This window comes from Bombus affinis, chromosome 3, assembly GCF_024516045.1.
Source record: "Bombus affinis isolate iyBomAffi1 chromosome 3, iyBomAffi1.2, whole genome shotgun sequence".
NCBI classification, from domain to species: domain Eukaryota; kingdom Metazoa; phylum Arthropoda; class Insecta; order Hymenoptera; family Apidae; genus Bombus; species Bombus affinis.
In genome coordinates this window covers 2068453-2093956 of record NC_066346.1, presented here as the reverse complement: position 1 = coordinate 2093956, position 25504 = coordinate 2068453, and the positions used below count along the sequence as shown (strand labels likewise).

General features: G+C 33.9%; 1 protein-coding gene across 2 annotated transcripts in view; it reads left to right on the top strand.

The window, feature by feature from the left end:
- The window catches only part of LOC126914992 (uncharacterized), a 649115-nt gene extending 623706 nt beyond the window's left edge, over positions 1-25409 (top strand). For both annotated transcript variants that reach the window (XM_050719323.1, XM_050719322.1), the window contains 4 exons: positions 7838-8040; positions 15047-15198; positions 15607-15679; positions 16051-25409. In XM_050719323.1, the coding sequence (XP_050575280.1) occupies positions 7838-8040; positions 15047-15198; positions 15607-15679; positions 16051-16072 (450 nt within the window). In that variant the 3' untranslated portion in view covers positions 16073-25409. The remainder of the gene's footprint in view (positions 1-7837; positions 8041-15046; positions 15199-15606; positions 15680-16050) is intronic.
- The last annotated feature ends 95 nt before the right edge of the window (positions 25410-25504 follow it).

Here is a 25504-nt window from a genome sequence, read left to right as displayed (position 1 = left end):
GACCGAACATTCTCACAATCAAGCTACCTCCCTGCAATCTCCACCTAAAATCTTCTATCGCCCATCCCACTGTCTGAAATCTCCCAGCAAATCCAAAAATCGATCTCACCTCGAAGAATCTATCCTCGAACGTAAGAGCTCGATGGCTCAGCGCCGTCAACAACCCCCAAACCCCTCCAGCATCCTCCATTTAGCCTGTAGGAGGATATTCTCTTTGCTCGTTCGAGCAACTTCCAAGTTCCGCGAGTTTCGCTTAGAAAGTCAGCGCGGAAAACTCGAAGGCAAGGATCCCCGGTGGCACTAAGGCACCGGCGTTCGTTCGAGAGAAGCCACCGATACGGCGACGTCGACGGAAGATGAACGATACCACCCCCGATGCCGGCTTAATTTACCACGGAGATAATCTGCGAGTGACGTTTCCTTCTTCCGCGGTGAAAGGAAGCTTCTGGCTTGCCTTTCGTCCCCTCAAAAAGCTAATTACGTTCGGTCGTTACGATCCAACCAACACAGATACCACCCACCCCCGTAGCCTCTATTCGCGTCCATTATCACGAGGGTAAGAAAGTTTCGAGCGTTGGTCGATGCTGTTCAAAAATCTTCGACGGTAGTTATCGAATGAAAACGTGTTCACGATGAGGAATAAGTTTCCACGCGGGGGTGACTTTGATATTAGATGGTTAATCTTCGATCAATTGAAATAAATTAGGTTGGTGAGAAATCGTCGTCTGTGAGAAAGAGTGTAGGAAATGAACGTAGGAATTATTAAAACTGATTGATGCTAACGAATAAAAATTGTGGATATTGTAAATAATTTTACATTCTTATCAATGTGAGCAAGAAAATAGAATTTATAGAGGAATAATATCTACCTTCACGTCTTATCTTCTTTAGAAAAATTAAATTTCAAATTTAATTAGCTATATTAATTGCTAACGTTTCTATGAAATGTTACAGTACGTATAGTATGGTCATTTGCTTAAATAATACATTTAATTTATTTAATATTGTAATCAATAATAAATTAGAATAACGTAATATCATAATTAATAACCAATTTAATTTATTTGTGTATTAACTGCCACGTTTCTACATGATGTAATATATAATCGTTTATTTAATTAAGTTCGTTCTGTAATTGACTATTGTCCCTTAAAAATCAATTTAAGAGATTATACGCGTTGTTATACTCGAAATAAAGGAACAGCGGGAAAAATGTAATATCTGATGAATTTAAACGAATGCAAATAAGGGGTAAAAGTTCGAAGAAGAATCCCTGGAGTTAGGAAAAGCGTCTGGTACGATTGGATGAATTTTAAGAAAAATTTTCCTCGATTCTTGTACGCAGTTAGGAGAGAAAAATTCGATCGAAACTTTGTTTTTCATGGTTATTTTGAACTTGTCCGTTTGCAGGAAGTTTCTTTTTTTCCCTCAAGGTGGTTTATAAAATTCTCAACGTCGGCTTAAGTTCAACTAATGCATATTTAATATCCAGCCGTACTTCGTAACTTGGCCAACTTTAGGAAACTTAATTACGCTTGATCGCGACGATTTTCCTCTCTCTCTCTGCAAGTGACTTCTTTTTACTGTTTCACACGAATAATTTTCACCCGGAACAGCACGAAATTTATTGGCTTCGCTACGTGAAAAAAGGTTCAACCTTTTAATTAAAAAATATCGACTTTGAGTAACACGAAGCTCTCTCTCTCTTTCGCTCTCGAACCGAGCGTGATACAAGATCCAAATGAAACGAAATTAAATGATTTATTTACGTTACTGACATCGTGCGATCAATTCGAAAAATGGGGCGAACATAAAGAAAAATGAATGATACAAATAACGCACTTTTTAAAAAGTTATGTACACAATTTTTAATTGAAAAATATGTATAGCTTTAATGGTTGAAATACGCTATTATACGTTCTCATAACTTTACCACTGCATATGCATTATTCTTCATAAAGCAACTCATAATTCATTCATAACACCGTAATGAACTGAAGACATTCTAGGTAATATGATACTTTCTCATACGTCTTATAGATCAAGCGCATAAATAAAGTGATAGATGACATGCTATTTTAGAATTAATGAATCGTATTTTGTGTAATGAAGTGAGAATAATAATATTACAAAAGAGAAATGGGCATAAAGGTATTACATTTCACAAAGGATTTGAAAGGAGTGGCAACGATGGAATTTCGAATTGAACAAAATTCATCGTTTTACTGTAAGATATGTACGACTCTATAAACAATTATAGAGATTGGTGCGACTATAAAACAATCAATTTAAAAAAGTAAATGAACAGAAATACAAATTCTCATCGTGGACATCACCCGTGTTTAGCCTGTTAAATTTCTGTCAGATTAAGCTGCAAACCCTTGATTTCCTTCCGTTATATCGCACAATCCCATCTTTGCGCTACTTCCCCTTCCTGTAAATTACAACCCGCCCTTACGAATAAACTCATAAACAAGCAAAATTAAAGCTGCGAAAGAATCAAAATTTCATCTGTATTTGTATCTTTCCTTCTCGAATGCCTTTATTTCCCGCAATACGATATCATTTCCCAGCGGAGAAAAGTTCTCAAAATCCAGAATGATCACGTCTTCGTGTGCATTTGCAGTTTTGTCTAATTAGAATTGCCGATTTTCGAGCGGAGAGGCGAGAGTCAGCTTCTCATTTCTTCGCCGGCTGTCTCGCGGGATCACCGAGCTAAAAGCAGATTCCGCGCGTCTCACCTGCCCTCCCCTTTCAACCGCCCATTTTCCAACCCTCCGTTTCCCATCCAGTTTCAATTTACCGGATCCGCCAGGAGTCTGCCGATTCTTAGTGTTTTTTCCTCGAGAGCGGCAAGAGCATTTCCCGAGAAATCGAATCGAGTCGCGGCGAAGAAAAATGGCCTCCGCGGCGAGTAGGAAAACCCTTTCTCGTTCTCGGGATGCGGCGGGTTGCTTCCTCGATCCTTCAAGAATTTAGTCTCTCCGTGGAAGATGGAGTTCTTCCGCCACTCGAAGATCCGACGCATTTCCGACCAGAACCTGAAATCTTCTGTCTGAGATAACGTTCGATGTATCATTCTCCTTCGTTAATAATTCTTGAAAATATTGGAGAAACGCTGGATTCTTGATGGATGGATAGACGGATGGATGGATGGATGGATAGAAGATCATTCTGGTTCAATGTTTCTTGTTATCTAAATAAATCTGTTTAGGTTGTTCTAAGTTATAATTTGTAGACTATTTTTGTACATTTACGATGCTTAGTGGAAGCATTTGCACATCACTACATTTATTATAGTATTTACATACTGATTAATTAGGTGAAAGTTTATTAAACTTCATGTTATTTAGGAATACTATAGAAAATACATTTAAAATGTAATTTAACACTATGAGAAATATATCTTAAATAATTTCTAAAAAAAAAGTATATATTTAGTACTTTAATATTGTGAAAATGAAATATTGAATCTGATAACAGAATCGTTTCGTTGGAAAATGAATTGGGAAAGTACGTGTAGCCTGTATAAAAAATTTGGAGATGCAAAATGCACAGAAAGTACTGTTGACAGTAATTTCCAGGTATACTTGTATCTTTTTTGTTTGAAACTTAAACAACTTCTATAACATTGCGTCTTATAACGTGGAATACATTTTACTTACATGTGCAACAAGCGTCTGTTTTCAAAAACTTTTTATCTCGACGATACAATAATTTTGCACTTAGAAAACTTGCGGCTTATGTAAAATTGCTTTGGAAAACTTAGATAAACTTAGACTTCCGCCATGTAGGTTGCTATCGATCCTATCTAAATATTAAGATAGTTAGAAGCTAGAGCAAAGAAAATACGAACAAGCTGTACATTCGAGAATTTTAGAAACTTCGATGTTATGAAACATACCACACTGTAAAACTGTAAAACTGTAGAAAAGTTATTTATCATTATTGCAGATCGGAAACTCCAAAGACATATTGTCAACTTATTTGATTTTCATGGAAAAAAATATTACTCAAGTGAATATTACAGATTTCGTTGGAATTCAATAATACGCATTTCACTGCACTCCAAGTTCACAGAAGCCTGTGTTCAATAAAACAACAAACGTCGCGAAATTTAACTCCGTGCAAATTCAAAAAAGCATATTCACGCATACGATAAAATAATATATTTCATACTTACAATTCGGAATATCGATCTACCATAGAAATTGTTTTTAACTATTTTTATCTTTATGTTATACTATCATTTCTCGTCATTGCATTCGTTAACGCTTTAGGCAAGTGGAATCTTCGCAATGTACGTCAATACATCAATTTCATAGCAGAAGAAGAATAAGAAGAGAAAATATAGGAAAACACTGTGCTGTCAACGTGATATGACACGACGTGATGACGATCCTGTTCGATTTATCCTAAATCGACGCAATGGTGCTTAATTGGCCGGACCAAAAATTCCAGGGCTAAACGAAAATTCAGTTTAATTAATACGAATTAACGTGTAGCCGACGCACAACGACGATGAACGGTGAAATAGTTTCCAGTAAATTAATTCAAGCCAGTGTCGGGAATGTGTCCGCCGCGTGTTTCACGGCGAGTCCCATTTTACTCCGCGATTCAACGTCAATTAAATTTGGTTCTGCGCGATTTTCGACGATCTGATTAGCGTACGTTGTAATATTCTGCATTTTTCACATGTTAATAACTGTGAATATCTTGGAATGCTTGGATTTTGCGTAGTTGAATTGAGCCAGTGAACAAACCACAGATCAAAGGAGAAAAATGTGATGCGTGTATTTTTATCAGTTCCCGGATTCTAATGTCGTTTTATTGATAGTATTTTAATACGACATAATTGAAAATGAAAATCACTTGATGGTTCAAAGATGTGAGTGTTTTAAAAACAGCTGATAATGAGAGCCAACGACATAAATATTAAGATACGTGCTATTTTAATGTCTTCCGTGTTATAATACAATGACGAGCAATATTTAAAAAATGTTGGAGAAAGAAACACGTGTTTATTTCTTGTATCTAATACTATAAAATTTCATCAACGAAAATTAAATTACCTTCTAGAAACTCAGAAAACTTGAACGAGAGATACATATATATATACCTATACTAATAAAAAAAAGAAAAAAATACAGAGTAATTGGAAAAAATGTAATTTGTTAATTAGGTGTTAAAATTTTCAAAAATAGAATTTACACAGTTTAATAAATATGGATAGTGCCTTCACGTTCTACCAAAGCTCAACTAATTTCAGTAATATTATACCGCTATACTACTAGTATAATGCCGATACGGATTCCCTTTTTAATTTCGAAGTAATAGAATATCATAGCGTGTTTGTGTGTGACGTTCACGCTTTCGACAGTTTATATTCCGGCGTCAAATTAATTATCTTGGTTTACTCGTTTTGTACTCGATAGTAATGCCATGGTTTAATTCGTTCGCTTTAAATGGAAATCCAATTGATCGTTTTTGTGCTTGCCCTTCCCGCTATCGTACACGTTGCAATCATTTCTTTTTTCGATTATCCTGAAATTTGTTCGGTGTTCAATTAATATCCTCGAAATGTTTTACTCGTTGTACTTTGCTAGAAAGACGTTTATTGCAACTGAATAAATATAATCGAAGATTACTCGGCAAATATGATAAGCTCGTTTTTCTTGATTTTCTGGTCGTAATATCGTTTTATAATTTGGTAATAATAAAACAATAACAAACAACTACATTAACAAATTAACATCAAGAACATATAGAGGAAAGTTAGTCCGATAATAATGTAAACTTTCTACTTAGAAAGTTCTCTTCTCTACTAGATGATAGGACGGTTGTCTCGCGCCGGAAAATTGCTGCCGTCTTATGTATATCAAAGAGGAAGGATAGACAAAGGAAGATAAAGAAAGGATAGAGACAGAGAATAGGAAGAGAAAGCGAAAATTTAGAAAGTTCGTAACTGGGTCTGCTTGGGTCTGGTCGCCAAATGTGTAATAACGAGGGTAACCAGACACGAGCGAATCCTGAGAAAAAATTCAGAGAAAGGATAGGTAGGAAGTATTTAGAAAAGAAAAGAAAAAGTTAGGAAGAGTTTCTTATTTTTCGACAAGAACATGGTAACAAGATAAAATGAAGATAACGTGGTACAAAGCTGCATACCTTTAAAAATAGCTGAAAAATTGACAAAGCTTCATAGAAGTCAAAGGTATAATTATTTAGACAAATACTATTTGAGTATCTTTGATAATGATATATTATGACGAATAATATTTTTAAAATTATGAGAAGGATACAAAAAATTTTAATAATATGAGATTGATCAACCACGTAGTGAATTTTTGAACTGTTTTTCTGTAAAAGAAAAAAATCACTGTAAATTCAACTTTAACAAAACACAACTAAGACCTTTACACAATTTCCACGCACGTCGGGAGGGTGAAAGAAGACCGTGAAAGGAAACAAAGGACAAAGAAGCAAGTACATTTGCATGGCGATCATAAAGAGGTCAGATTGAAGCCAGGCAACTCACGGAACAGGTAAAACCGGCGAGGTTAAAGATGACTTCAAAGGCGAACAAATTGGAGAAAGCTTGGGAAAGAGAGAAGATACCAGAAAATTAGAGAGAAAGATACAAAGGAGGGGAAAAGGTTGAAGAGAGTGGTTTAGAGAAACGAAAAGGAAGAGAGTAGGTCAAATGCATGCAGGGATGAAAAGGAAAAGGGAGGCAAAGGGGCGAGAAGCGCGGAAAGAAATCAAAGGGATAAGGAGGAAGAACAAAGGTAGGGAACGAGATCAGGAAGCGAAGGTAACTATTTGACCGTGCAAACGGTGGATAGAATTCGATATATATTGGAATGAGAAAAGGGTATCGGGTTAAAGGCAATGGGATCAGTTCGATTGCATTGTATCCAGACGGTCGAGTCAGATGCACTTATTGTCTGTCGCGAACACGTTCTATTCGTGCTTCTCTTAGCCTCCTGTGCACGCGCGATATCGTGTACACCTACGTGTAAAAAGAATCGATCGAAAAATAAACAGATCGAACAAATAATAGGAAGGATGAATCGATTGAAAAATATTATCGATTTTCTCGCGTTTTACGATTGGTTTTTGCTATATCTTGTATGTACAAGCGTGGTCAATTTTTATCTTACATGGTCAAATTTTTAGAATGTCTATAGACTATGGATTTTCATGCACATATGGAAATTTCGTCATTAGGACTAACTAACAATTAGAATGTAAAACCTCAGTGTCGAAATACCGAAGAAATGATGAAGTATGTATATGGTAATATGTATATAATTACATTATACTATATATGATATGCAATATGTATATTAAAATATAATTATGTCTAATTCTTCTGTTATACTTATTTGAATGTATTTATAGACATTAACTGAAACAAATACTTAGAAATGTTTTGAAATATCTTAAAAAATAATATTTTTATATTAATGACATTATCTATGTTTTTAGAGATTATATTGAAATCAAAGAAAATCTACATATATATAAATATATCTTGGTATGATATTGATCAAAACATTAAAACATAAATTATTATTTACAATTATAATGACCGTATTAAAATTTTAAACTTTAATATCGACATACTATGATGTAAGCCGAAGTAAATACATTTTCCCAACTAGGTATTCAACCAGATCGAATTCCAAATGACGAGCAAAAAGCAAGTTACGTATCTACAAGATTCGCACGACCAGGAACTCGATACATATAGAGAAACTTCATCCAGTTGAACTTTGCTAAACGACTTAGCAAACGTTCTCTGCTAACGGTGACACGAAATTATTTTCTGTTACAGTGGTCAAAGGTGCAGCTGGCGAAATTCTCAATTCTTGAGCATCAAATGGATCCGAGCAGCAACTTTAGCAGCTATCGCAGCACCCTGAAAGCAGCGATGTGGCGTAGCGCCGGCGCTACGGACGAACGACAGAGGATCGTCGTACCCTTCTTTAGTTTGCTGGTCAAGGATCTCTACTTCCTGAATGAGGGATGCAGCAACAAGTGAGTAAAAACCTTGGACTCTAGTATTGATTATTTAAAAGCACTCGAGGAAATTTCTGGTTTCATCAAAGTTTCAGAGATTCGTTCTGATTTCCGATCCTTAAGTAATTAGGATTTCGATCTCGAAACAGAAACGACCAGCTTCAGTGCTGTCTATATGATAATATAACAGGATCAAAGACTTACCAACAAAAATCATCAAACCCATAAACAATTGTATACACTTTATAAAAGCACCATCTCCAATTATAGTACACTTTCAATGGAAACAACAGAAGAGCAAAAAAAGATAGTAAACCTTTTGTAAATCAGATAAAAGAAGAAATATTCAAACAAATCCACTTCAAAAAATGTCATTGAGCAATTAAGAGGTAGCAAAAGAACTTCATTACAAAAAATTAAAGGTTCTAACGTCGCTCGCAATTGCTTATAATTTAAAATATAATTATAATAACGTAAAATTTAATATAAAGTTATACAGAATTGGATACTCAATTTAAACATTGATTAAAATTATCAAAGTACAATCTGCGAATCCTTAATTGCAACTCAATTTTCGTTTAAAACCCATTCTTCTCCCTATGGCCCTTAAATTTCAGTTTCAATTATAATCGCCTTTGATCAACGATTTTATAATTTCGCGTTTCCACGCTGGAATATAAAAACTATCCTGAAAATCGTACCAGGTGGAATATTTATAAGGTAATCTAAGTTGGCGATTGGCATGGATGCTGAACGTAAGCTGAGCGTTGAAACGCGATCGCCGATTTCCTGCCGGGGGCCAATACGAACTTTTTGCCGAGTTCTTTTCGTTTGAAGGTTCGATAATTTTGTTCCTGCGGAGGCGATACGTTGACAGGAAGCTCGTTTTCTCGCGAAGTGCCCGACCTTTCGGTTCTTTTTGTCGGCCGTATTTATCACGACGACGAATGTGCCGTGCCATTTCCTTCGCTTTTCTCCGCGCGAGAAACATCCCCTCCGTCTCCCGACGTCATCCCTTCTCCCAGCTGTACGTGTAAACTTATTAAACTTGTAATAGCAAAAGTTGTTTCCTCGTAGCTTGACTGGAAGTTGTTGAAAAGAAAACAGGAAGACTGAGGGAAAGAGGGGTATGTACTAGAGAAAGGAACGGAACCCTTTCCTTTTCTCGGAGTCTGCTTTTCTATTACGAACTTATAAAAAGACCTGTAAAGTGTGTGCAATTGTTTATCTATAATGATTTTTGTTAATAAGTGACGATATTTCTTAAAATGAATTAATTTGAATATCCCACGTTTGTTTCTGTCAAAAGATTTATTATTTCTTTTTCTTTTTCATAGTTTCTATTGAAAGGGTGTCTTCATTATAGTGTTGCATAAATAAATATGTACAATATATGACGAGTATTTCGTAACATGTGTACGTTATAGGCATGTTTAAGCGACGAAAGAATATATTGAAGAGGAATGCTTCTAATGTCTGATTAATTACTGTCTAGTACTACTTACAGATTTTGTTTTACGTAAAGTGTATAAAATAGAGAAGTATTGCAATTTGTGGCATGTATTATTTTACTTTATTGATATGTTTATATATTTTAAAATCGAATGTATGAATTTTCTAAATTCCTAAATTTTATTATAATTTAAAATACGCAAAGCGAATTTTCTCTTCTCACCAAGCGAAAGAGGCAGCTATTTAGTAACCGAGAAATACTTGTACTATTTGATTGAATGCTATGTAATGGAGTATTCAGCCGAACAATATTATCGTCAATATTTAACGTATGTCAGAGACCCTCTAAGCGTCAGACGATCAATATATATTGTCAATACAATATTGAGAACTTTACACATTGGTAATGATATTGATCCTCTGAACGCTACCTAATACTACGATCAATCAAATTATGGAAATAAACCAATACAATATACAGTCTCCAAATATTATATACGATATTTCAGAAGTTAATATTTTTCTTCGTTTTTTTTAATAATCCGTTAAAATCGTTCATTTTCCATGCCATGTAAAGATTCTAATAATCTCGGTTCACGACGATCGTTTTATGGGTCAGCTCTGATTAATCATCACAATGATGGGCATCTGAGGTAGAACGTTTTTTTCGTTCAAAAAGCTCATTACGCACGCGATAGCAAGGTGAAATGAAACCGTCTCTCGAAAGCGGCCACTGCGTAGCCACAAGAAGTTTCATTAGAAAAACAATTTCTATTCGAGCAGAGTGGTTCCACTACTTGAGACGATATTTACTGAATACTCGCGTGTATAATTCTCCCAGATACGCGACTCCACAAAAGTTGGGATTTAATGAATTTTTCACTTATATGCAGATCAACTACATACTCTTATATATATGTAGGATTTTATATATTAAAGTGGGATTTTTTGTCAGTTTAAAAGTAGAAATATCTCGTATACATACACCTATACATGCACTTTCAGCCAGAAGTACTCATTGAGCAATATTCTTGCTGTTCTCTGTCTAATTAACTTTAAATTCTTTCAATAATAAGATTTAAATAACTTAAGTCGTAACAATGTACTCATATAACTTATGACAATATTAGACAGTTATTATCTATATAACTTTTGCAAAAGAAAATAATTTCCACAAATTTTTTCTTATGTACATTGAATTAAAATTTTCCGCAAATGTAACGTCCTTATCAATTATTCATAAATTAGTTAATCATATCATCATTAATCATATCGACTAATCATTATAATTTGGAATGTGAGTGGAAAAGTTTTAAAGCGGATAAACTCAAGCTTTTGGCTAGTAGTGTACACGTATACATGCGCATGCCCATACAACGTATGTACATTAAAATCATAACGGCGTATATTATGCCCGGAATGGCGGACGCACGGTAGAAAATTCGCGGAAAATGCGAATTCGTGCAGACAGGCAACGTTTGAACAGTACGGGAACATTTCACTGAATCGCGCACAGCAGATCGTCGCACAGAGACACGCTGGTACAAATCACTTCAAGACGTATGTATGCAGACTACAGATAAATGTCCACGTATTATGCATTTTGGCCCGATCACATAATACGTAGATCGAGAACTGTGGCTGATATTGGCTCAGAGAAATAACGGGACGCATTGTAATGGCTTCGAAACAGTGACACATGTGCGTGGTTATTCCAGCTTTCCTTCCATTTATGGACGATTGATTCGTATTTTATTTTGGAAGTTGTTTTATAAAAGAGACTAAAGCTTCTAACGTTACTATCACGCATTCTGTCTGCTTTGATGCACGAATATTGTGACAGTTTTTTTATGTTAAATCATAAAGTTATTGGGATTGAAGTCAAAGATGGATTAACTTGATAGTTAGGTCGTTTTTCAATCAGAAAAATTTGTTGCGCGAGATTGAAAATTAATAAATGGATAACTAATTGAATTAATTAATTTTACCCAGGTTAGTTTTAATCCTTATAAATTTAAAGAAACAGAGACACAAGGTTTAATATAAGAAAACTGGTTGTTGTATTATATTCTGTTTATTTAAATTCTATTATATTACCCTGATATTCTTATCTCCATATTATTACAAATACGAAATGCTCTATTATATCTCGGCACAAAATCATTCGAAAATTTTCTATCTAAAATCCATGCACGTTGTCGCGTTTCCATTGCAAACACGATCCATGTCTCAGTCATTAACGCGTTCACCCTTAATACGAAACGACTGTTCCGGCAAACCGAATCGCGTTATAGTATCAATTTCCTTAGAAAGCGGCACAGCTCCCAATACGTTCGACGGAGTTTAATAAGGGAAAAGAGCCTCCTTCCCAGCAATTATCCTTCCTTGTCGTCCGTGGACCGAATCTGTAATAGAATTTCGATTCTACATAGGACGAGGAACGAGAAAAGGGTAGACGGAGGAAAGATAGGTTTCTCGAAGGCAACGGTGGATGGATATTGACCGATCGAGGCATCCACGAAGACGAATGGCTGCGCGTATGTAAATGTCTGTTACGTGAACGTAACGTGAACGTCGTGCAGCCGGAAGCGGCCGCCGATGCTACGCGAATTCGCACACTTCCGACCCGCACGATAAATTGCCCAAGTTCGACTCGTAATTTCACCCACGCTTTCGCGCACACGTACGTGTCTTCGCGCGTTCCCTCGTTGTATCGTCACATGCTCCATGGTTCGTCACATACAGTGTACAGTGGCTTACGAAAATATTTCAATACCTATTTATAGAGACGTTTCATGAATGTATTATGTGTGTTATACAAAACATTTTGAAATTTCATTAGCAGTATAACGAGACGCGACTCATGATTACTTTGATAACATTTGAAATTAATCTGAAAATGTATATTATCGATTTGGATTAGGTTTGGATTATCGAAAAATTTTTCAAGAAGAGATTCATGAAGTTATAGATGACAAAAGTCCTCTCAAGTATTTCTCAACCTTCGTTGCAAATTTTTCGAGCAATGTAATAGAAGTTACGAGATATTTACTCGACTATCATCCAACTTATGAATGATACTTCTTTAAACATTACGTTATTTGATAAAAATTCATAATAAAAATACCACGAACTTTTTTGGAAGAACCTAATATACACATTTTCAAATTGGTTCCAAATTTGGCCAATATAATCATGACAGTCGTGTCTCGTTACAATGCTAATGAATTTTCAAAATGTTTTATATAATGATATATCTTCATACAATATATACATAAATATTTTCCACAGTAAATGTTCAAATGTATTCCTGAATCATTACATATACACATACTATGTCTGCTAAGTAGGACGAATTATTTCCTTCTTCAATCGAACTCGTGAGTCGGTAGATGGTTGATGAATTCTTAAAAGTTCTTTTGGAATTGGAAATTTGGTTGAGCAATAGCTGATATTACGTGCATGTATTCGAAGATTTATATTGAACATGATTTGTGGATGAATAGCGTTTTTCGTTTAGTCAAGCTTCGTGAAATTCGTGAACGGAAAATATTACTCATTTTATGTCGATAGAAGGTTTTGATAAAAAGTTTTGGTAAGTTTTCTTTTAACTTTCTTTTAAAAAGTTTCTCTTCGTTGTGATTACATTTTACTTCGTTCGAAGCTGTCTTACATGCATTTTTTAAGATTTGTATTCGTATAATTAAAACATTAAAATGGCTTTTATCAGTATGATAACGATTTTGAAGTAGCAATTTTTCGTTATGATTCATCTTCGACATGGCATTCTCTCTCTTTTCTGCTCGCTTCCTCTTTTCCCTAAGAAAGATCTTAACAAGTTTCAAGATTGTTTGCACGTAAAATTACATTGCTTTCGAAGAGTACATAAAACTTGATGGGACTACTCGGAAACTTTTTGAGACTTCCTCGCGAACTGACCACTTTGAGCCCACTTCTTGAAATTACAAAATGAAGAAGCGTAGAAATACCCTCTTCAAATGAACTTCCCTTTTACCGAATAAAATATTCAGTTTCAATATTACTTTCTTACAGTAAGAATACACGTATCGAACAGATTATTTTAGAGATTCGTTAAATAATTAAAACGATTTTAGATCCACGTGAAACCGTGTACTTTCGTTATGTGTGGATCGACTTCATCCTTTTCCATTATCCTTTTCATGCTATTATTAAATAGGAGATAATTAGCTTTTGCCCATTTACTCAAATGAATAAAATATTTGAAAATGTGTTTCAGAAGAATTACACAGATTCTAACAAATGATAATAATAAGGAAATAAAAAATACAATTCTTCAAATTTAACAAAACTTCATTTTGATCATAAACTACGACTCTTGTAATGTAATAACTTCTGTAATAAAATTGTCTGTCATGCTCCTTCCCAACAATTTTCTCTGTTTCAACTTACTTCGTACCGTGCAATATGCATTAATTTCATAAAAAATTAGCGGCTATCAAAATATTGCAAAACACATCATAATAAAATACGACGTATGCGAAGATAAAATAAGAAAAGTCTCAGATAGTAGCTTGAACGAGTTAAATATTTTTCCAAACTCGAATATTAATTTATTAATGATAAGATACAAATCCAAAAGAGCGAATCAAAATTGATTAAGTCGGAATTAATCAAGGCGTGCATCAAACCGAAGACTGATTGATGCGTCCTAAGCCTGAAATTTATAGAGCCAACCATTAACTTAACATATCAGCGTATCTCTCACACGGGCTAATGCGATCAGGATTATCCGAAATTAATTTAACAAAATAATAGGAGACCGTTATTCCGCTCAGGACGGCTGACACTGTATAAACACAAGCTAACGTACATTAAAGGATGTAACGTTGTTGTTGCTATCGATTCACGATACTCTGAAGAGACTATTCTTAACCGAAACATTCACAAAGCGTTTGATAGCAGTGAAACTTTTAATGTTTACATGCGCAGATTGCCATTTAGATCCACGATACTGTGTTGAAAGTATTCTTAACTACTAGTAGAACATTGACGAGCTACTTTTCAATATCGATAAAATTTTTAATGATCATAAAATAGATGAAATTTAATAAATTGGTTAAAAGCTTAAAAGGTTTATTATATCGAGTCACGATACTCTGATGAAAGTATTCTTCATCGCTGGTAGAACATTGACAAGGTTTTAGACGTCAATGTCGACATCAATATTAACGATTATAAAGCAGATGAAATTAGATAAACTTATTAAAAGCTTAGGAAAAAATTTTAACGAGTTTAAATTGACCTACGAGTTAAACATTTCTTAAAAATATAAATACTTTTCATTACGTTGTGCCACGTAAAAGTTATACATAGAATTGTTGAAAGAATATTAAAAGATTTGTCGATTCTTTTTAATTTTTAAGAAACGAGGAACAACAATTTTAAACGCAATATCTACCATTAAAATAAAATATAAGAACTCTTCAAGCTTTTTATTAAAGGATTCTTAATTCATGATTTAATATTTATACATATTGTATTTTTTTATATTTATTTATACATTAATCCTGTCGTGAAACTGTCGTTTCAGGTTACCAAATGGACACATTAATTTCGAAAAGTTCTGGCAACTGGCGAAACAGGTGACAGAATTCATTGCCTGGAAACAAGTTGCTTGTCCATTCGAGAAGAATCCGCGTGTCATTGCTTTCCTTCAGGCGAGCCCGGTGCTGACTGAAAATGGTAAAACTTTTTAACCTGTTTTTATTCGATTCGTAGATAAGAAGAGAATTAACGAATTGAAAATACAACAGAGAACAAAAGTAATTAAATGAAACGTGAAATTGCTTTTAAATTAATTGGTAAAGAATAGAATAATATTTAAAAATAAGATGTTACTTTCGAGAGCTCGTATAAAGTAAAATTGCATTATTTCACAGTAAAATTAGGACGAAATTACAATAAATTACGTCGAACGAAATTATTCAAATGCTGTTACAATATTTCAGATTATTTCATTGGAAACTAAAGTAACCTTTATTTTGTAATTAATAAAAGAAAGCTATTTTTAGTTGTTTAGATATTAACAAATATTTTGTTCGTTGTAAGCATCGCCAGTATTGCTCTAATTTATTTCTTTTGATAATGTAGCTTTAGCTCTGGCGTCTTTCGAGTGTGAACCACCAGACAACAATCCAGAGAAAGAACGTTACAAAGCATTGAAGTAAGTGATCTCAATTTACGTTTGATAAAAGTCTTTAAACTTTAAATTTGTATCTGATACTATGCGTCTAGTAAGAATTCAAAATGATGAAATTCAAAGTACTTTTTCTAATATTAAGTGAAATAAATAGATGAAATTTCTACTTAAGTTCCATCTTTTTATTTACATTCATAAAGAAAAGAATTTGCATAAGCATCCGTAGTTCATAACTTACAATTTACATAATGATAATATTAACAAAATGTAATAGAAGAATTTTGATGGTTTTTATTTATTTAATATTTTACTCGACAAAAATCTGACATTTAATTAAAAACACAGCTTTCAGTCGCACTAAATCACGTTCCTTTTCTTCAACTTCCTCTCGGCAGGTCTGAACTGAACGCTCAGTGAAAAAGAGCAATCATGCAACGCGTCGAATGGGAGCGATACTGAGATAGACGCACTCTTCTAAACTTCGTTCCAAACAATAAAACAACCACGAATCTCTCTTACGAAAAAGGAAAACGAGCTTAAGCAAGTAACATCCAGCGAGAAAACAGCGAAAAAGGGAGAAGAACACCGAAGTCGTGAACAAGAGACACCCTTACGTTGACGAAACATAAGGAAAAGAAGAAAATTCAAATTGCAGCGATTTGCTCGCTAACGACAAACGAGAAGAAGAAGAACAATGATTCGTCGTAGTGATCTCGCGTCATTTAAGGACACCCTTTAGGTGTACTAAAACGATCAGTGCAATCGTCTCGACACTTTCTATAAAATGTTCTCAACTTCGAATTCCATTTCTCTTAACCAGCAATTTATCAAATACTTTATTACACTTTTCAGTCGTATATTACGTAAAACAATATTATACGTATATTAATACGACTTAAATTTTATCGAAATGAAATCTTATCAGACCGAATCTTCGAATCGAATGTAGAAGATCGAAATAAATATTCGATCGTGTTCTATTCATAGTGTTGTTACATTATTATACATAAAGTAAAGTACATCGAAGCAAAGAGCGCTGTTCAAAGGAAGAGACATCATAGGTAAAAACTGCTCGAAGAAGCGACTCTAAGATTCCAAAGTTCGAATATAGGAAACAGAGATCGATTGCACCGATTGAAATCGTCTATCGATCAAGCGTACTTCAGTGTACACTGAAAACGAAGCTGATCTGTTAGTACGAACATGAAAAAAAAAAAAATTCATTGAACAGTATCGCGTAGCAGTAAGTATAGTTCCTAAGCCCGAGGCCAAACGAAGAATCGTTCCTCGATCGCGAAAATTTCACAGTTGTGGCACAGCCTCGTGAACATTCGTTTTCGAGGAATCGTTTCGTACATTTTGGCCGACCCTTTTTGTACATAGTCCTTTTGATATACGCTAACAAAACTCCTAGGTGTGGAACAGAGGATAATGGAAAAATAATAAAAAAGAAGAAAATAGGTTCGTTCCTGTAGAGTAAGCTCGAACGTTTTTAAGGTTCTAGGTTACACGTTAGTAACAGACGACGGTCGTCGTGCACGTACTTAACGAACGAGAAAGACGAAGAGAGGAAAGGGAAAGATAGAGAGGAGAAACGTTTGACAAGATCAGTAAGAGAGGACACGACCCGGTAGTAACGCGCGCGGCTTTATGCCGTTTGCAGCTTTTCAAAAAGCGTTTCCATTGTCCCAATGTTGACGATGTCGTTTGGGTTTTTTCGAGTGTTCACGCGGTGACGAGCGCGAGATTACAATTTCTCTTTTTTTTTTTTTTTTTTAATACGTTCGTCTGTACTTTTTTCGCGAATAAAAAAATCCTCGTGTAAGAGTATATCTTTTTTAGTCTCGGTGAACCGTTTCATTCGCGTCTACCTAATGAAGATATGTTCGTTGGAATTTTTATTTTACATACATATGTATATTACCGCTGAGAAGTATCCAGATACCTGGTTATTTTCAACAGAATATATTTTAATTAGAAAATTACGAATAAATCAATCGGCCATGGTTTTATCCTTTATAATTATTATAGCTACGTACAATATGCTTCGTATTAGCATAGTGCTGTAAGTCAAAATTTTAATGATCACGTGTTTTAGCTTTTAAATGTATTGTCTCTTTAGTTTCATAATTAATTAAGTTCCAGTTTTATTCTCTACCATGATATACTTTCATAATTTAACGAAATACAATCAAGCTTTTATAAACTAACAGTGAACTGACTTACATCATTATGCTCCTTGCTAATCGATTTTTGGAAATCGTTAAAATATATTACTGTCATGTTTTTTAATGGATAATTTAGATTTATGCTGATTATGGTGATTTCATAAAAGGTAACAAGTGCTGCTTCTACTTACTAATATAACAATTCATCATTAATTTGTATACTTTGATTAAATTCATGCACTGTTACCACAAATCGATCAAAGTATCTGGATACTTATGCACGGTGATGTAAATATTAAATCGAAGCAATTTTGGAACATCGTTAAAAGCTTAACGATGAAAGTTTCATTTGGCTTGTGGTAATTTTAGCGGCGACGTTAACGCGCACGTCGTTTGATAGATTGATTTTTAGCTCGCTATGTATGCTATAAGTGATACATTATAAAAAGTTAATCGAAAGTTCAGCGTATCGAGAAAATTTCACTCGAGAACTCATTTTTATTTGTATATGAAAATCAAAAGGGAAAGATGTGGTAAATCTATTTCTCCGTTAGATATTAGCAGCGAAAGTTAAAGTTTAACAACATGGAATGTTTTTCCATGATGTTAAGAAAACTAAGTTTCCCCTTCCTATAAAACATCTTTTTCACGACAGAAGAAACCTGTAAGAATTGTCTCAAGGAATACTTGGCTAAGTGAAATAAGCTTTTTAAAAATATAATTTCGAAGCTACTCTTCGAACTTGAACGGCTATTAAAAACGAGAAATACGACTTATCACGTTTTTCACCTATGGTGTCCATATATCTTCGTGTGCTTTTACAAGAATCGAAAAGTTCTTGTCTCTCTACCGAATATCGGTTAAAAAAGAAGAGAAAACATTTGGAACGCGCGCGTCACCGTTAAAATCTAACTTCGTATTTTTGAAGAAGTTTCTCTTCCTGAACAAGTTTAAACAGAGTATGATCGATCTGTCCGAAATCGAGCCCAGTAATAAGGTAATGACTTTCTCTTTTCCTTTTATTTGTTCTCCGAATGAACTCGCGATACAAAAGGAAGAAACGCAGAGATAAATGGACAAACTGAGGGCGAAGGTGTTTTGAGAAAAATATAGGGACCAAGAGTTCGTTTTTTCAAGAAGGTAACCGAGAAATCGTGAATCGTAATCCAACGATCGCGATCTAAATGGAGGAAACGCAAAGGCAGACTATCGAATTTTCCGCTCGCTAACTCGTAGCTTCGCGTACTGAGAGAAACACCTTTGCAGTCATTAGGCATTTAAGGCTAATCTAGACGATTTGCGTCTAGTTATAATTACGAGCTGCGTACAACGTATCAAATAATTTGTTATTTTTATTTAAAATATCTGCAAGATATATGATGTATCTAATTATTCGCTTGATTAATTATTTTGATCGTATGTAAAAAACTGTTTCGCAGTTTAAAAACTATGAAAATACGCATTCACACGCGATAAAATGTATTTGTACATTGTTCTATTTTAATTTAATTATTTATACGAACGTACTGTACGTTTTCTTTTGCACTCCCTGCACGGCGAGTTCTTTAAGACAAGTTGAGCTTGTGTTTGAATAAACGAACTATTTCGTAGGAGTTTTAAATAACGTATTCAGTAAATGTGTACAAATCTTTTGTTATATGTTTGTAGTATTATTTTCGTGAGTTTGTTGTATAAATATTGGGTGAAAAGTATTTAAACGAATCAGAGGCAGCTCTTCTTGCCTTCAGCTTTTAGATTGTAGTCTAGTGTATCTCTTTTCTACTGTTCCTGTGTTATTTATGCGATCGTATCATGGATATAGAAGGAAAATTCTGTAAGTTCTAAAACTGAGGTTTTGAGAAAAATGACTTCCTATTTTTCACAAGAAATATAAAAATTTCTGTTCTATTATTTTTTATTCTGGAAGAATGGGAAGATTACGTCGAATTACAGGTTGTTGTATAATTTGAAACTATGACATCCTCTTTCAAAAATACGATTATCCATCGTTATATTATATTTTATACAATTTTTCAATTTCGTGCAATCTTGTACATCCTACAATTTCAAAATGAATAACTTCAACTAAAAATAAACTTAACAGATTTTTCTTAAATAGCCACGATGTTATACAATATGTAATATTTTATTATCGCAGAATATTTTTCTATACTTATCTAACGCACGATGTTTATCCGTTTATTTATAACGAAGTATCTTTAACGCTCTGTTTCGTGTCACAATAAACAGTAAACGTTTCTCGTAGGTGTTAGCACCTTCGATAAGTGTATCTCGCTCGCCGTTCTCTCAGTACGAGAATCAGTAGAAGAGAAACAAACGTGTATCATATGCAACAGAGTAGCGTCGTATGTACGAGGACGAACCAGAGTCTACGCGAAGATCGCGTAATAAAGAAAGTATAATTCATTGATCGAGCCACCAAAATCGGGGATATATTATACGCCAGACTCCTTTCTTTAGAAATCGTTTGATAAAAATCATCATAGATGTATATTCCGAGGAATTCAAACGATATTACAACATTCGTTCTAACGTAGGTTTTTAGTAACATTTGGATAATTTAATTTTGACGAAAATTAATGTACGTGTTGCGACGAAAGTGTTGGAAAATTAGAGTTATAAACATTTAAGGGTATTTAAATGCTACTAGAACATTGTCTCGATTCTACATTTTCATTAACATTTGGATAATTTAATTTCGACGAAAATTATCGTACATGTTAATGAAGGTGTTCAAATGTTAAAAAGTTACAAAATCTATGGTGGATGTAATGGAAAAATTTTTACTTAATATTTTGGTGGATTAATTCGATTATAGTATATTATATTAATTTATATAACACAGTTCATAAAACATTTAGTGACCAGACATAAACCAAACCCAATTTACCCCTGAATCTAATCTAGATGTAATTCAGTCCTAACTTACACCTACCATCCAACATAATCCAGTCCATCATTCGACTTAATCGAAATGTAATTTAGATAACGAATCGATTTGATCATCCCCTTGATCTAGTTCAAATTGAACCTCTAGAACTATTAGGTGTCTGTGTAAATATCTATTTAATCTTATAAACACAATGGTCATATGAGAATATATGTATATATTTTAAATTGTGTAATACAATGTTACTTTTATCAGGAATACTACCGTAAATTTTATTCCATTTGTAAAAATCGTTACTATCTTTTAATATTAAAACGCTCGTATGAATCACTTATTTGACATGTAACAACAAGAAAAATAATAGACAAGTGTTTACTTGAATAATTTGTTAACAAAAGGACTAGATTACATCCACGTAAAATAGTAACTATTTAAAGTTCTAAAGTAATTCAATACTTCCATCGCAACACGTACATTCGCTATCAGAATCCACTGTTCCATTCGTAAAGTATCACAATATATTACAAAAGTCACAATTGACTTTTACAATACTTCTTTCACTAAAATGACGTTCACTTTTTACAAAATTTTCTTTATAAACACTTCACCACACCTGTAAATATTCACGACCATATCTCATCTCTTTCTCCATCGATTTTATAAAACTAACACAAAAGTCAACTCTATACAAAAAAAAAAACTCCATGTCAAAAAATATCGCTCAAATAAATCAAGGAATGAGTCTGGCCATCCCGAGAACGTTCTCACGTTAGAATTGTAACGAACAGTCGACAATTATCCATGCACGTTTATCATAAACCATAACACGATTAATCTGTCGAACTTATCGTAAGGAATAAGTAGCTAACGAGTGTTATCCGTGTAAGCGCATCGCGTTGTCAATATTCCAAGAGAGCAATCTCTGTAATACTACACACCCATCCAAACGATCATTAACTTGCCAAGGTCTATGATCCACGTCGGAGACGTTCACGTTCTCCCCGAACAAAATATTATAACTAAAAATTATATGCAATTCCCCTAAACGAAAGTATATGCGATACCTTCTTATACAAGGTGATTTTTTCGTTAGTTGAATAAAATTCAAAGGCAGTGACGCCAATCACATTGCGAATCGTACACTGTCGCGTTTTCATATTATATGTATACTACATGTATAAGTCGTTTGTACCCTAATCTAGGATCTATGGATCCTAGAAGGTCGTTATTGGGTTCCAATCACGTACACTCAATGTTAGGACATATTTTCTTCTCTTTTTCTCAAATTTGTTTAGTCGTCTATCAAGACCACTTACTCTTCTGGGACTGCTTTCACATTACTTCAGGGTAATGGCTTTCAACTTCTTATCTTTAATGAGCCAAAGGCTTAAGTCGTTACATGCATATAAAATACATACGAAATCTGATATCTCTGACATATATAAACACATATACTATATAAAAAAAGACATTTTATTTATAATATCAATTATAAAATTGTAATCATCTTCAAACTGCTTAACGCTTTCAATGCTGCAGATCTCATCGGTGACACGCAGTGACACTAACTGAAATGTTTAAATTAAAGAAACAATTCAAATTAAGTATGCTAAGTATTAACAGTATCCTATTACGGATGGCAATCTATGCACGTTATGACTTGACTAATTAAAAAATCACCCTGCATCTTATACGTATAATAAGAAGGTACCTTTCGCTTGTATCAAGGGAGAAATGTACGATGATCTCGTTTCGGCAGCCAGACGATTCTTTTTCGCAGCCGTCTCGACTGATTTCGCGTGGACTTAAGTTTGATTTCACGACGGAGCGGATGGTCGTCGCGATATTTTCTAGCGATCGCTTTTTTCTACGATTTTTCTAGCACGAAAGTGACGAAGGGAAAGCGTGTTCGAAACGACGACGAGGCGAATTTTCGACGACCAGAGCCAGGGAAATCGATCGAGCGTCGTGTGAAATCGATCTTCAAACGAGAGATTAAAGGGATAATTATAAAAAGGGTGGAGAGTATGAAACACGCTGGCACGCGTCTTTCTGCCCCGTTTTAATGAATCCGCAAGGACATTGAACTACGTAACGATTAACCCTAATAGTTGCGATTCTGTACATAAAAAGGAAAGTCGTGTATATATATATAATTATATGACACATAAACATATGCGTATATCTATGCGTTATCTAGGGTGTAAGGTTGGATAGGTCGTAACCGAATTTAATGGAGGAGCCACGGCGTGAGGAAAAACGAAGGTATCACGTGAAATGTGGTTCCTTCGTGTCTTCTTCGATGCCGTCGTGCGTCGACATAGAGAATCGAGGCCTGTCGACCACGTTAATCGCCGATCGATCGATCCGAGATCGCCTAACGATACCTTCTAGTACACAAGAACTACATTCACCCTTGAATGATTGATTGATTGATTGATTGATTCGGAGAGAATACGAACACACTTGCTTACTGTCTAGTCACTAGATCGTTAGTCGGAGGTCCGTGATCGTGATCGCGTCGCGATTCGAAAACACGAGCACTTGTGTTACGATGTTTTAATTAAGACTTCTTTGATGATATATTTGTGATTCTTCGAGTTGAGAATTTAAAATTTATGTAAAATTCTGTTTTTATTTTGCTTCATTTTGGATTCCTTTTGTAGCCTCTTTGAGAAAAATTTTTACGGATCGCCAGAGGAGAGACTTTTATTTAATATTCTGTTACATATTGATTGTAATATTGGAATTTAAATTAAAAGTATACAGTCATGTTAAAGCTTAATTAAAACTGTGTATTTTTGTTTCAAAGATCTGTGCAATTCTGAGATTAGTTTACTTGGAACAGTGTTTTTCAGTGTCAGGACTTTTTATTACATCTTTTACAACGCAGAATTTTTTATTATTTTATTTTTCTTAATTTATTTTTCAAGTACATCATGTAGGATGTATGTAAACTGTAAATGAAGTTGAGAAATGGTTGACTGTAAACCAAGAATAACGATTAATTTAATAATCTTTTTATAAGTGAGCTATTTTATGGATTTATTGAATTATTTTATGAAAATTCTACAACAATTACAATCGGAGAAAATTCATGGGAATTCAAAATTGAATTTTTTAAATATCATTCAAATACGATGATCTTAAACATCTTACTACATTTATTTATTTGTTTTCGCTTGTTATTAACTTTTAAGGAAACACAAATCTACATCCAAAATGTTGTTTTAATTTCCTTAGATTAAAAAAATCTTTGTATTAAATAATCTTTAAATTAAAATAAGTGCCATGTTTTCTTATCGAGTCAGAACACGTATCGCGTTATGCCTAAATTAAGAGTATTCGAGTTAGAATTAACGTTAAGTTTCGTGTTAAGCGTATTTTTGGTCGACATTCCCTTAATTATAAGGCGTTTATAATTGCACGATAAAGAGTTTTATGTAGGTCAGCGTGTTATTTCATTCGCCGATTTCGCTTGCGTGTAATTTTCTTTATTATATTTCCCCGTCGATTCCATCCAGAATAATCTCGTGACGATCGTTGTTCCTTTCCCAGTGAAGGGTCGAACATTTAAAAACTGAATCCTACTATTAAAAAAAAAAAAAAGAAACAAGAAAAGTAAAAAAAAAAAATTAAGGAAAATAGGAACAAAATCGATCGTTGCAGATTTTCATCGATCGAATTTAACGATGTTTTTTTAGATTCGATATTGAAATGAGAAAACCCATGTAACTAGTTGAACAATCGACAGCTCGATTCTCCCTTTTTTTACCATTTACAATTCTATAGTCGAAAGTCTTTAAAATAAGAAAGATACTCGTCAATATATTTAGGATATTCAATTTATACAACTGTTAGTTGGAAAGTAATCGAATTCATAATGTATGGAGAAAATATGGAATGATGCGTGACAATTTGTCTTTGTTATCTTTTCATTCGTCAGTTGCCATTTCTTTCTATTTAAATCTATCTTACGTTGAATATCTTTAAATTTTGTATTCCCAATAGAGAATGTACAATTATCACATTATTTTCCAATTTCATTATACATAGTTTATTCTATAATTCAATATAAAAATCATTGTGATAAAGTTCAGTACATATACCTAATGAAAGTGGAAAAAATATTCATCATCATTGTAAAATTTATAATAATCGTGCAGTCCTTTTTTGTTCTAGTATTTCATCATCCAATTTCCTGTGATTTCTCGATAATTATTATCTCTATCTAATTTTACAAAGACAAATATAGTACACAATGACAAGAAGCGAGAATAAATCCATACAACTGAATAACTGCCAATGTTGCGACAAAGTCAATAAAACAAGAATTGTTTATAGATGATCCAGCTGTCGATCGATCAGCCTGAGTAGATTACGTACAACGATTTCGTACTAATGTTACATAACTTTTTGCAAATCTCGTAACATAGATTACCGAAACCTTTATACCATTTTTCTTTCTTTCGTATTCGTCTCATCGTTTGTACATCGATTTTTATTATCCAAAATACGTGGAAAATTTTGCTTTCAGCGCTTTTCGTTTTCATCAAACCGAATATGTTGGGACTATTGTACATAAATAGGCTCAAACATGTAACAGCGACAAGACAACAATTACAATTATTGTAGAAACGATGATGTCTTACGAAATAAACTACAGATTAATGGACGTTTCTCCAACGAGTATTCTTCAAAACACCACCACACCAAAACTATGTTAAATACAACATGAATATATTTAAATAATCGAATCCGAGTTGCTTT